General features: G+C 32.2%; 1 protein-coding gene across 2 annotated transcripts in view; it reads left to right on the top strand.

Moving 5' to 3' along the window:
• LOC132553390 (WD repeat-containing protein 93-like) overlaps window positions 1-14454 on the top strand; it is a 52825-nt gene extending 38371 nt beyond the window's left edge. Inside the window, exons 14-20 of one of the 2 annotated variants that reach the window (XM_060217636.1) lie at window positions 1199-1259; window positions 1511-1667; window positions 2667-2874; window positions 3130-3256; window positions 4169-4198; window positions 7582-7608; window positions 14233-14454. In XM_060217636.1, coding sequence (XP_060073619.1) covers window positions 1199-1259; window positions 1511-1667; window positions 2667-2874; window positions 3130-3256; window positions 4169-4198; window positions 7582-7584 — 586 coding nt within the window. In that variant the 3' untranslated portion in view covers window positions 7585-7608; window positions 14233-14454. The remainder of the gene's footprint in view (window positions 1-1198; window positions 1260-1510; window positions 1668-2666; window positions 2875-3129; window positions 3257-4168; window positions 4199-7581; window positions 7609-14232) is intronic. The other variant, XM_060217635.1, reaches the window with a different exon arrangement.
• Window positions 14455-14993: the final 539 nt, after the last annotated feature.

The following is a 14993-nucleotide window of genomic DNA, read 5'->3' on the forward strand; positions in this document are numbered from 1 at the left end:
CTCACCACAACAAATCACCACCCCAAACTCACCACAACAAATCAATACCCCAAACTCACCACAACAAATCAACACCCCAAACTCACCACAACAAATCAACACCCCAAACTCACCACAAAAAATCAATAGTCAAACTCACCACAACAAATCAACACCCCAAACTCACCACAACAAATCAATAGTCAAACTCACCACAACAAATCACCACCCCAAACTCACCACAACAAATCAACACCCCAAACTCACCACAACAAATCAATAGTCAAACTCACCACAATAAATCACCACCCCAAACTCACCACAACAAATCACCACCCCAAACTCACCACAACAAATCAATAGTCAAACTCACCACAACAAATCACCACCCCAAACTCACCACAACAAATCAATAGTCAAACTCACCACAACAAATCACCACCCCAAACTCACCACAACAAATCAACACCCCAAACTCACCACAACAAATCAACACCCCAAACTCACCACAACAAATCAACACCCCAAACTCACCACAACAAATCAACACCCCAAACTCACCACAACAAAGCAATAGTCAGACTCACCACAACAAATCAACACCCCAAACTTACCACAACAAAGCAATAGTCAGACTCACCACAGCAAATCAACACCCCAAACTCACCACAACAAATCAATAGTCAAACTCACCACAACAAATCAACACCCCAAACTCACCACAACAAATCAATAGTCAAACTCACCACAACAAATCAACACCCCAAACTCACCACAACAAATCACCACCCCAACTCCACAACAAATCACCACCCCAACTCACCACAACAAAGTATCTCCCACAAAAGATTAAGCTTCTCCTCAGCACGACAAAAGCAATACTCAAATTTACACCAGAGGAAAGACATTCAATAGCAACTATATCTATTCCTACAAATTATTTATATAGATACTCATCATAAATCAGAAAGGATGCTGACCGGTCTGAGAATTAGGTGATCTGTTGTATAGATATAGAGTCTGGTTAATGATGGAATCTAGGATCGTTTTGGTTCTGAGATGGTTTTTTTTTTTAATGTCAGTTAATTGTGGCATCATTTAGATACTTATATGAAGTATAAAATATGAAAGGTTACAATTTTGTCAACAGGAAAACAATTTGGAATGAGAAGTATGCCATTTTTATTGACTTATTTTAGTCGTTTTTGTTCTATTGTAGCGTGGATAAAGAAGAAAACATGTTTACACAAGTAGAACCCATTCAAGGAAAGCCAGAGCTGGTATGTTTTAATTTCCTATCACTTACAATACAGCTGGAAATTGTATATACAATTATATACACAGATATGTAATGTACACTTGTTCATGAAAATACAATCTTACACGAGTTTCAATAATTATGAGATTTAAGAAATAAATCTACTGTGTCCCTAACATTGTTACACTAGTAATAGGGTAGTTATATGATAAATGTACCATCAAATCCTCTGCCATGTTCTTGAAATATTTTGACCTTGCTGTGTCATTTCAGACGATGGTTGTGTTAAAGAAAGGTGCAATCCAGATAAAACACACCTTACATGGCAATGTTTTGTGTGAGACCAAACTACCACCTACCCACCAGGTTGTCACTCCCTGGGATCCTATCATCACAACAGCGTGCAGGGGGGAGCGTTTGTTTGTGAGAGGTAAGTAAAATGATCACCATCAGTGTCTATTGAAGTGTTCTGATTAAACATTCTTTAGTACCAGTTTTTGCCTAATGAAGATGTATTAACTTAAAACCTCGCTTTTATCCACAGGCTACAGTACATCTCCTGTATGAGATACACGTTTTAAAATATTTCAATCATTTGTAAGTTTCATGAATACCACTTTGTGTTAACTTTTACTTTCATGATCAAATATCATTTGAGCATGTCACTCAATGTCTGAATGATAGCTTGCGTATCGCTAGTGTAACTTTGTTCCCACCTTCAATAAATTTCAGCCATATACATCTTGGCAGCAACATAATATTTTCTCATACAGATCAATTTTTCACATGTGAAGAGGGTAAACCTGAATAGTAAACAGACCTCAAAAGGGTTCATGTTAATTCATTATCTCTGTTGACAACCATGGAAAGATTTCAACCTGTGTGTCAATAACATCATGGAATGATATACAAATAAAGGCTCTGACTGGTTTTGACTTTTTTTATTTGTTTTTGAATGTGAGGATGGTTGAAAATGTATTTGGTTCAAATATATTTCTTCCTAGAAATAGGATAATGGTTTAATTTGATTTTAGAATTCTATGACTTTGAGAATAAATGAAGGGGCATGATGTCATGGAGAGGTCTAGAACAGGTCAATGATCTATAACACGTTTATGGATTTGCAGGTTTCAACTAAATTTCAGTAATGGCTTAAAGATTTTGTCAACTTGAGTTTAAAATCTTATTTATCTCCCAATTTAAGAGTTGAGTTGTTTTTATGATGAGATAAACATCACAGGTACAAGAAATAAAAATCTTTCATTTTTTCTCGTTGTGGTGTGCATGCTTGTATTGAAAACATCAGAGTCAGTGTACCACTTATGTTATTTATTATAGTCAGGAAGAATTGAAATTAAATAAGTACTGAATATGTTCTTTACTTGTGAAGTATACCCTTTACACAATGATGTGATATTACTTTGTGTAGGAGAGGCTAAAGAACAAAAACCAACTGAACTGGAAGGCGAGGAACAGGAACCTCAACCAGAAGTCGAGTCCGTGGCAAGTATGTTGTTTGTCTTTAATCTCAAGGAATTTTCTCCCCTCGAGGAATTCATGGGTGCAGAAAGAACACCTTTGCCGTTTACGATCCATACCACTATTGACAAGCGGGTGGATGCCTTAATGACAGAAAGGTAAGGACGCCTCTACCTTATTTCGCCTTCTGTTTCTGATTATATTTACCTTGAATTACATATATACAAATAATTGATGCATTCTTTTTCTCCTTTTTCTCATTTCTTGTCTTGACAAAATAATCGACCAAGCAGTAACCTACTTTTCTAAAATATGTACCTCAAAAGGGGAGATTTTAATTCAATGTTGAAATGATGAGGCGATTAAAAATTGCTCCGGTTTGTATTGAAATGTGGTTTGAAAACTTTCCATAGAATCGCCCAGCAGGCTTTACGTAAAACACGAATGCAGGATCGATGGGGCATAATGAAGGAGGAAATCTGGGCGATACTGCAATACAAAGATCAAGCAGAGAAGAAAGCAGACCAAAGACCCATCTACGTGAGTATATTTGTTCCTTTGATATGTTCCCATCTGATGTTTCTTTCAATTTCATTTTCTGACCTGTTTCTATTTCATCATCTAATCAACAAACACAATCAAGAAAGTTGCCAACAACTGTAGACAATATCCCTGTACAGTGTCAGAGATTACATCTGTGAACACTGGTTTAATGATTGTTTGTAAATCATCATATGAAATTTTACTGACATTACACAATGTTCTATCTCTGGAAAGTGAAAACGAACTACAGCATCAGAAGGGAAGCGAGTCTTTGTTCTGTTAATTGGGTTTGTATTTAACAATTTGATCAATTAGAAATGTAGGTGGCTAGTTGTTCTGGTTGTGTTGATACTTCGCAGTTTTGAGCATTTTTTGCCGAAGTTAGAATTCAATGAAATCGGCTGTCAGGCATTGTTGTGGTTGATGTTAGAATATCTAGAATTTCAGTAAATCATGTTTGTTTTAATGATATTAGTATTAAGTTTTTAATATCAAGTATTAAATGATGTTCTTAATCATGCTATTGTATGTATTTTATTTCAAAAGTACTATTTTTTGTGATCAATTATACTGTAGAACTTAAACCCTGTCATCAGTGAAGTTATACCTATTGTATTTGTTACAATATATATATGACCTTGTTTAGCTGTGATTGTCATCATGAAGGTTATCATTGCAATGTCTTAACTTCATGGTGTTATATGCAAATCAGATCTTCAAATAAAGAGATAACAAACTCATACAAATACTTCATTTTAACAAAGGCTTGGTAAAATGAAAAATTTTAAGATTTGTTACATAAATTGTAAATAAATGTAAGGGCATCTACGATTATCTCTATATATATATATTGTTGACATGTCAGTATTTTCATGATGTTTTCATATAAATGTAACTTTCTCCTGGCAGAACTATCAAACAATTTACCATTATGAACAGGTATGTACTCACTAGTCAGTGTAAAGGTGCAAAACTCTCCCACTCACTTGCTGTGTGTCTATCACTGAGTTGTCTTTCTTTGCATGGTTTTCCCTGCAGAATTTATCATTAAATGCTTTTTGGTCTGTGGTGTGTATATTACTAATAGAACTCCTCCATGTTACATCAGAATTTGTGTTGCATTTCCTTAAATCCTGAACCGCCAAGTCTTGTTTTCTTTCGTTAAAAAAAGTTGTTACATATATACGCACTTTGTACTAAGGCAGTTTTTCAAATAGGTACATTTGTACTTTGTAACCGAAAAATTCAAAATGATTTAATTGTTTATACAAAGGTTTTGATGAACTACATGTCAGTGCGCGAGTTCATCAGAATTACTCATGAAAAAGTTTTTGTAATCATTTTTTTTGGTATATAAATTTAGTATATATTCCTGAATTAGCTGTAACTGAGAATCATTTAGGCCTATCCTAAGCACAGTTTTGTTATCTTTTATAATGATGTCACAGAAAGTTACGCACAGAATCAAAATGTGTAGAATATCAAACAATAAGGATCAATCTGATGACGTCACTAATTTACTTTCTGTGATAAAATTTAAGAAGGGAGATAATTACCCCCTGTCAATACACAAGGATGAGAATAGGCTGACAATAATACAACGGTTATTAAACAAATATTTTTTTCAAAGCAAAGTTGTAGGTGCGTCACTAATGGAAAAAAATTAACTAGTTTTCAATTCTTCTTCAAATATTTAAAAAATAAATCAGTTGTACAGTTGCAGTTTTTAATAACACATTGTCTGTTAATTGTGGAGGATAGGTTTCTATAGGTGCTTTTATCACATAAAGTATTATATGTTGGCAGAGTTCTGTCATTGAAAATCCAATTTAATTGTTAAATATACAAATCATGATTTCATAATGGCATATAAATCATATTGACAATGAAACAAGATTTCTAAATCCATGTACAGGTTCTTTAATACCAATTAAACATTGAGTGCAGCACACATCTCTAGTCTGTTGAAGTTAGGACAGTAAAGATTGACAACATCTGCACTGCTTCTCCCTGTTGAATCAGAACATCATAATGCACAAATACTGTTAGGTCATCGCGTACATGGGTTGCAATTTTACACTGAATGACTTATTTGTCTGTATTTGCATATTGAGTAATAAATCAAGTGAACAATGCTGTGATAATCAAGATGTTATCTGTTCAATTTCAAAAAATGTAAAAAATCTATAAACACCCACTCATTTACTGTTGATCTGGTAAAGTGCATGTTACTATGGTAATGAATTGAAAAGAAACACCGTCATTCAGTATAGCTCTGGTGTATATATGTGTTAGAATGTTCTGATTATCTGGTGCAGAACCCGTCCTATATCTCCTCTTCATCAATACCTATTTATCGTAACTAACTGATATTAAGTAGAAATACATGTGTTGTATGATGTTTTTATAATCTTCCTTTTTATAATCATTCTGCAGAATAATATGATGATTTTTTTTCAGTGGCATGTTTGTTTAAAATTGTGAAATTGGGAAATAAAAAATAAGGATAATATAGTAAACAAAATCACCCTTTTTTATCACCATGTAAACGATGATTTTTCGTCATATAAAATTGGTTACTTAAACATCCAGTGGTTTTACTCTATCTCAAAGAATAAGAAAACAGACCCCTTCAATTTGACTTTTTTAGATAAATTTGAGTTCCTTGTCATAGTTGTTATATATATTACCATATGTAATAACCACTTGTTATGTGACCTATTTCATTTTAATATATATTTAGATGTACTGTTTTGTGAAGTACAACTAACATAGATAGGTGTATTTGATATGTGTTAAGATGTGCTGTTTTGTGTACTGAAAAATGATATCAGTGGTTATATTTTCTATGCATTGAGATGTGCTGTTTTGTGTACAAACAGGATTTAAAGGTAATGTAGTACATTAGTTATATTACAGCTTGAATCTGCGGCTATCTTAACACACTGCACAGGAATTAAACTACCTCAAACATGTTCACAGACTCTCAGCACTTTCGTGTTTGTTTAAACAGTTTCTCAAAGGTCTTATTTACAACAAATACTATGCACTTCTCTTGTAGGAAATATCTTTTGCAATAACATATGAGTTTTTTGGTCAGATGAAAACAAAATAACTACTTGTGCATGTTTTCTTATCAATTTTCTGAAGATAATAACACACGGACATATTCTGTAAGGTGTCCTAGATCATCAAAGAAATGTACAGAAGACATATAAGAGAATAGTATCTTTAGATACAGATTTAGAAATAGACACAGTTGAGCTTAGTAATAAGATAAACTGCATCATATAGCTGGTTTGTCCTTCTCAGATTTGTCATTTTTGCTTAGGCCAAAATTTGAAACCTAGAAGGTAGCTGAGGGAACAAGATAAGGTGTGCTTTAGCAGTCGTATATTTGGTTATTTTCAGGTTACTCATAATCAAAACAAAAAAAAGAGAGAGAGAGAGAAAAACAATATTGAGCACATGTATATATTCCGAGTCCTGTCTTCTCTCATTTTATTTATAGAACAGTATTTATATCCCAGTAATACATCCTTTCAGCAGACTTAACATTCAAATGGATTAAAACATGGCATTCAGGTTACAGCAAAACTTGAGAACCCGGGTACCAGAAGTCGTCCAGTACATGCAATCTCAGTGATTGTACAAGACATAAGTGAATAGCACCTAAATACAGTAAGGCCAGATAGTGGCCAATTGTTGTTACAATTAGTCTAAGATAAAGTCGTATTACAGATTGCAGTGTGATCAAATATCACAGAACACACTTCATAAATTGGTGGGCTCGGATCAGTGTTGGTTAGATTTCTCGATACCTTTTCAATATTTAGGACAATTTTGTGTAGTCATATTATTGAACTTTGGTTTTAACACCACAGTGCAATATTATTCAAGGCAGTGGTGGTAACCTGCTTCCATGGTGTTTTTTTTTCTAAAATAAGTCAGCAGCGTCTTTTTATTAGTTCAGTTGGTGATATCCAAATTCTAAGCATATGTCCACATGTTTAAGTTTTTGTAATATTTGGACTAATGAAGTAATATTGGAATGGTAGAATACATTAGCAGTGTGTTTAGGTTAAGCAATGCATCAGATAACCTGCTAATACTGTATCTATGTTTGTTTTAAACAGTAATTTCCAACAACTTAACATAAAGAATTATTAATTTGTAATATGTTTGATGTTAGGATAGCTTTTCTTCAGCTTATCTTTACTGTCTACTAGTGTTGTGCTGTGAGATAACAGTAATATATTCGTGTTAACTAGAGTTTTTGGTATACAAATATGTGATTATTGTACTTGATTTCATCTTTACAGTAGTCCTTTGTAAGCTGACGGTATATGGTGAGGACCTATGAACCATTATTGTAGATATTGTCACATGCTTATGTATATATTATATATTCTATATATATATCTATCACTCTGTCAGCCTCTGGCATAATAAACACTTTTTCGTATTCCTGCAGCATGACATCTTTTTTTTTATACCTCCGCTTCCAGCAATCACGTGATAAGAGAGCAGGCTCGACTACATTATTTTGTTATGTCTGTCTCCTAACACTACTTTTGTACAAATATATATATATGGTCCAGTCCAAAAAGAGGGAGGGGCACTTGGTGGACTTTTATTGATATCATTCAATAGACACCAGTAAAGAGAAGATATTTGTCCTTTTTTCTTGAATCGTCAATAAAGTCTTATTAACACAGACACATTGGTAGTACATTTATCTACATTTTATACCAGTTTACATTAGTTATTAACAAAGGTGTTATTTTAACCCTCTAGACTAGTGATGAATATTAAAAGTGATACGTTACAGAAACAACATATCCCGCACTTATGCTTTGTCATGGCAGCAAGTTTTCACTGAAGCTTTTTGTGGAAAGCATGCATCGCTTCTGAATCAACATCTAAAAAACCTCTTCTTTTTTTGTAAATTTTACTAACCAGTATTTTGATACTGATTGTACAACTGAGTAGAGGAAATTTAACATAACCTTAATAATGTCACTTTAAAAATGTCCTTGTATACACTGAAACACAGTTAAAACTCTTCAGTGTTTTGTGCTTTATCGCAAACAGCTTTTTCATTAAATCTGTTGGAACTTATCACTAGTATTAATATCCATGTTCTGTATTGCTAAGGCACTAATTCTGAAACAACTTGTCAATATTCATCAAACGAGGTTAATCATAAGTTTTGAAGTAATCCCACTGTGGCAAGGTTGATGAAGCTTGGGGTTTGTCATTTCTTTATATTGGGGTCATTTGTTTAAGGCATATGGCAATGCTGTGGTTCTAGGGCAGCTTTTTAGGTGAATAGAAATGCATGATTCGAATGCTTACACAATATTTTTTCTCCTTTTTCTATTAGTTTTAGAAGAAACGTTATTTGAAGGATAGCACAAGATGATATCTTTTTTCTACTTAAATTCAGTAACCATAATGGAAAGTTAACAAAAATATTGTTCTTTATTTTCAGAGGTTGATTAAATATTTATGTGAGCCGGTTTTTCTTGTTTTGTAAGATGGCGACAATTGCATGAATTTACTTACAGAACAAACTGCTTCTATGTGTAATGTGTAAAACCTTTGTTACCACTTTAGCATGTATATGTACATAGTATTCGTTCAGTTTCCCTCATGGAATTTTTCATGACCAATCTAGTAAAAAAATTACTTAAGAATGATGTATTTAAGGAGGAAATTTTGGTATCAGTTATCTAAGATTTTGGTATCAGTTACCTAAGATTTTGGTATCAGTTATCTAAGATTTTGGTATCAGTTATCTAAGATTTTGGTATCAGTTACCTAAGATTTTGGTATCAGTTACCTAAGATTTTGGTATCAGTTATCTAAGATTTTGGTATCAGTTATCTAAGATTTTGGTATCAGTTATCTAAGATTTTGGTATCGGTTACCTAAGATTTTGGTATCAGTTACCTATCAGTTACCTAAGATTTTGGTATCAGTTATCTAAGATTTTGGTATCAGTTATCAGTTATCTAAGATTTTGGTATCAGTTATCTAAGATTTTTTGGTAAGATTTTGGTATCAGTTATCTAAGAGAGTTTTAAGATTTTGGTATCAGTTATCTAAGATTTTGGTGTCAGTTACCTAAGATTTTGGTATCAGTTAGCTAAGATTTTGGTATCAGTTACCTAAGATTTTGGTATCAGTTATCTAAGATTTTGGTATCAGTTATCTAAGATTTTGGTATCAGTTATCTAAGATTAAGATTTTGGTATCAGTTACCTAAGATTTTGGTATCAGTTACCTAAGATTTTGGTATCAGTTACCTAAGATTTTGGTATCGGTTACCTAAGATTTTGGTATCGGTTATCTAAGATTTTGGTATCAGTTACCTAAGATTTTGGTATCAGTTATCTAAGATTTTGGTATCGGTTACCTAAGATTTTGGTATCAGTTATCTAAGATTTTGGTATCAGTTACCTAAGATTTTGGTATCAGTTACCTAAGATTTTGGTAGATTTTTATCAGTTACCTAAGATTTTGGTCGGTTCTAAGATTTTGGTATCAGTTACCTAAGATTTTGGTATCAGTTATCTAAGATTTTGGTATCAGTTATCTAAGATTTTGGTATCGGTTACCTAAGATTTTGGTATCAGTTATCTAAGATTTTGGTATCAGTTATCTAAGATTTTGGTATCAGTTATCTAAGATTTTGGTATCAGTTATCTAAGATTTTGGTATCAGTTACCTAAGATTTTGGTATCGGTTACCTAAGATTTTGGTATCGGTTACCTAAGATTTTGGTATCAGTTACCTAAGATTTTGGTATCAGTTACCTAAGATTTTGGTATCAGTTACCTAAGATTTTGGTATCGGTTACCTAAGATTTTGGTATCGTTTGATATCGGTTACCTAAGATTTTGGTATCGGTTATCTAAGATTTTGGTATCGGTTACCTAAGATTTTGGTATCAGTTACCTAAGATTTTGGTATCAGTTATCTAAGATTTTGGTATCAGTTACCTAAGATTTTGGTATCAGTTACCTAAGATTTTGGTATCGGTTACCTAAGATTTTGGTATCGGTTACCTAAGATTTTTTCGGTTATCTAAGATTTTGGTATCAGTTATCTAAGATTTTGGTATCGGTTACCTAAGATTTTGGTATCAGTTATCTAAGATTTTGGTATCGGTTATCTAAGATTTTGGTATCAGTAACCTAAGATTTTGGTATCGGTTATCTAAGATTTTGGTATCGGTTACCTAAGATTTTGGTATCAGTTATCTAAGATTTTGGTATCGGTTACCTAAGATTTTGGTATCAGTTATCTAAGATTTTGGTATCAGTTACCTAAGATTTTGGTATCAGTTACCTAAGATTTTGGTATCAGTTACCTAAGATTTTGGTATCGGTTATCTAAGATTTTGGTATCGGTTACCTAAGATTTTGGTATCAGTTATCTAAGATTTTGGTATCGGTTATCTAAGATTTTGGTATCGGTTACCTAAGATTTTGGTATCTAAGATTTTGGTGTCAGTTACCTAAGATTTTGGTATCGGTTATCTAAGATTTTGGTATCAGTTACCTAAGATTTTGGTATCAGTTACCTAAGATTTTGGTATCAGTTATCTAAGATTTTGGTATCAGTTATCTAAGATTTTGGTATCAGTTATCTAAGATTTTGGTATCAGTTATCTAAGATTTTGGTATCGGTTACCTAAGATTTTGGTATCGGTTACCTAAGATTTTGGTATCAGTTACCTAAGATTTTGGTATCAGTTACCTAAGATTTTGGTATCGGTTATCTAAGATTTTGGTATCGGTTATCTAAGATTTTAGTTAGATTTTTATCTAAGTTATCCTAAGATTTTGGTATCAGATTTTGGTACCTAAGATTTTGTTATCTAAGATTTTGGTATCGGTTATCTAAGATTTTGGTATCGGTTACCTAAGATTTTGGTATCAGTTACCTATCAGTTACCTAAGATTTTGGTATCGGTTACCTAAGATTTTGGTATCAGTTACCTAAGATTTTGGTATCAGTTTTGATTTTGGTTACCTAAGATTTTGGATTGATTTTGGTATCAGTTACCTAAGATTTTGGTATCAGTTACCTAAGATTTTGGTATCAGTTATCTAAGATTTTGGTATCAGTTATCTAAGATTTTGGTATCAGTTATCTAAGATTTTGGTATCAGTTACCCATCACTTACCTAAGATTTTGGTATCAGTTATCTAAGATTTTGGTATCAGTTATCTAAGATTTTGGTATCAGTTACCTAAGATTTTGGTATCAGTTATCTAAGATTTTGGTATCAGTTATCTAAGATTTTGGTATCAGTTACCTAAGATTTTGGTATCAGTTACCTAAGATTTTGGTATCAGTTACCTAAGATTTTGGTATCAGTTATCTAAGATTTTGGTATCGGTTATCTAAGATTTTGGTATCAGTTATCTAAGATTTTGGTATCAGTTACCTAAGATTTTGGTATCAGTTATCTAAGATTTTGGTATCTAAGATTTTGGTATCATACCTAAGATTTTGGTATCAGTTATCTAAGATTTTGGTATCGGTTACCTAAGATTTTGGTATCAGTTATCTAAGATTTTGGTATCAGTTACCTAAGATTTTGGTATCAGTTACCTAAGATTTTGGTATCGGTTACCTAAGATTTTGGTATCAGTTACCTAAGATTTTGGTATCAGTTATCTAAGATTTTGGTATCGGTTACCTAAGATTTTGGTATCAGTTACCTATCAGTTACCTAAGATTTTGGTATCGGTTACCTAAGATTTTGGTATCAGTTACCTAAGATTTTGGTATCGGTTATCTAAGATTTTGGTATCAGTTATCTAAGATTTTGGTATCAGTTATCTAAGATTTTGGTATCAGTTATCTAAGATTTTGGTATCAGTTATCTAAGATTTTGGTATCAGTTACCTAAGATTTTGGTATCAGTTATCTAAGATTTTGGTATCAGTTATCTAAGATTTTGGTATCAGTTACCTAAGATTTTGGTATCAGTTATCTAAGATTTTGGTATCAGTTATCTAAGATTTTGGTATCAGTTATCTAAGATTTTGGTATCAGTTACCTAAGATTTTGGTATCAGTTACCTAAGATTTTGGTATCAGTTATCTAAGATTTTGGTATCGGTTACCTAAGATTTTGGTATCAGTTATCTAAGATTTTGGTATCGGTTACCTAAGATTTTGGTATCAGTTATCTAGGATTTTGGTATCGGTTATCTAAGATTTTGGTATCAGTTACCCATCACTTACCTAAGATTTTGGTATCAGTTATCTAAGATTTTGGTATCAGTTATCTAAGATTTTGGTATCAGTTATCTAAGATTTTGGTATCAGTTATCTAAGATTTTGGTATCAGTTATCTAAGATTTTGGTATCGGTTATCTAAGATTTTGGTATCTAAGATTTTGGTATCGGTTATCTAAGATTTTGGTATCGGTTACCTAAGATTTTGGTATCAGTTATCTAAGATTTTGGTATCGGATTTTGGTATCGGTTATCTAAGATTTTGGTATCAGTTACCTAAGATTTTGGTATCAGTTATCTAAGATTTTGGTATCGGTTACCTAAGATTTTGGTATCAGTTACCTAAGATTTTGGTATCAGTTATCTAAGATTTTGGTATCAGTTATCTAAGATTTTGGTATCAGTTACCTAAGATTTTGGTATCGGTTACCTAAGATTTTGGTATCAGTTACCTATCAGTTATCTAAGATTTTGGTATCAGTTATCTAAGATTTTGGTATCAGTTATCTAAGATTTTGGTATCAGTTACCTAAGATTTTGGTATCAGTTACCTAAGATTTTGGTATCAGTTATCTAAGATTTTGGTATCGGTTACCTAAGATTTTGGTATCAGTTATCTAAGATTTTGGTATCGGTTACCTAAGATTTTGGTATCAGTTACATATCAGTTATCTAAGATTTTGGTATCAGTTACCTAAGATTTTGGTATCAGTTATCTAAGATTTTGGTATCAGTTATCTAAGATTTTGGTATCAGTTATCTAAGATTTTGGTATCAGTTACCTAAGATTTTGGTATCGGTTACCTAAGATTTTGGTATCAGTTACCTAAGATTTTGGTATCAGTTATCTAAGATTTTGGTATCAGTTACCTAAGATTTTGGTATCGGTTATCTAAGATTTTGGTATCAGTTACCTAAGATTTTGGTATCAGTTATCTAAGATTTTGGTATCAGTTATCTAAGATTTTGGTATCAGTTATCTAAGATTTTGGTATCGGTTACCTAAGATTTTGGTATCAGTTACCTAAGATTTTGGTATCAGTTATCTAAGATTTTGGTATCGGTTACCTAAGATTTTGGTATCAGTTATCTAAGATTTTGGGTATCAGTTATCTAAGATTTTGGTATCAGTTACCTAAGATTTTGGTATCAGTTACCTAAGATTTTGGTATCAGTTATCTAAGATTTTGGTATCGGTTACCTAAGATTTTGGTATCAGTTACCTATCAGTTATCTAAGATTTTGGTATCAGTTACCTATCGGTTACCTAAGATTTTGGTATCAGTTATCTAAGATTTTGGTATCGGTTACCTAAGATTTTGGTATCAGTTATCTAAGATTTTGGTATCGGTTACCTAAGATTTTGGTATCAGTTATCTAAGATTTTGGTATCGGTTATCTAAGATTTTGGTATCAGTTATCAAAGATTTTGGTATCGGTTACCTAAGATTTCCTTGACTTTCTGTTGATTTTCAGGAGTTATTTTTATTTATTTATTTTTAATGTTTTTATATCTTATTTATATTGACATTAAATACTCAGTATTTAACTTTCATATTTCAACTACATTAATGTCCTTTTTCGACTTCAAAAAGATTCATATAGACAATTCTTGATATATGTATAATCGACAACCATTTAAAAGTAATATTCCATTATTTAGAAATGATGTTGTCATGGATACGACTTAATTGACATTGATTCTTTTTTCAGACTCCTGGTTCCATCGGATGGGGAACTGCCCTGTTCAGTTAAAGAGAAGAAAAGACAGTTATTAATATATAATTTTTTCAGAAAAGGACAGAAAACTTTCATGTACGATAAATCGAAAGCAAATCAGTGCAGGTGTCCTGAAAGCGGAAAGATGATTCAATATGTGTATATAACAGAAGAAATAAATCTAATTTGTATATATAGTGTACATATATTTGAAGTCATTGACTTTGCTTGTGATACATTTTGTAAGATAAACTAATAAAAATGTATTTGTTTTGTTATCAAACCGTTGTGCAATCAGCTTTTCATTATTTCGTAAATAGGAATATTTTAGCGACGCTATTGTTTGCGTAAAACTGTCATTTAATAACAAACAAATCTGTGAAAACAAAAGGTATCTAAATAGAAATATTTACGGATTTACAAGGAACTCAGATCCCTAAAAATATTTTTAAAGATAAAAGGATAACAAAATCTATTACATTCTCAAAAATCATTTTCCACAAAAAATTTTCGAATAACGGATTGCAATTGAAATGTAATCAAGACAATGTTTTTTTTTTTTTTTTTTATTTATTCCAAATCGATAAATTTAGCTTCCCGTGTGTCTGTTAAGTAAATCAATCTATACGCCAAATTCATAATGCATTCCTCAAAGTTGGTAAACCTGATGGATAGACTCACAAAACCAAACTCCGACAGATGCAGGTTGATGAAGATTGAGGAGGGAAAGTTTTACGAATGTCGCCATGGTTTCA

Source organism: Ylistrum balloti, unplaced genomic scaffold, assembly GCF_031769215.1.
Source record: "Ylistrum balloti isolate Yb309-2 unplaced genomic scaffold, AGI_CSIRO_Ybal_v1 Utg370324, whole genome shotgun sequence".
NCBI classification, from domain to species: Eukaryota; Metazoa; Mollusca; class Bivalvia; order Pectinida; family Pectinidae; genus Ylistrum; species Ylistrum balloti.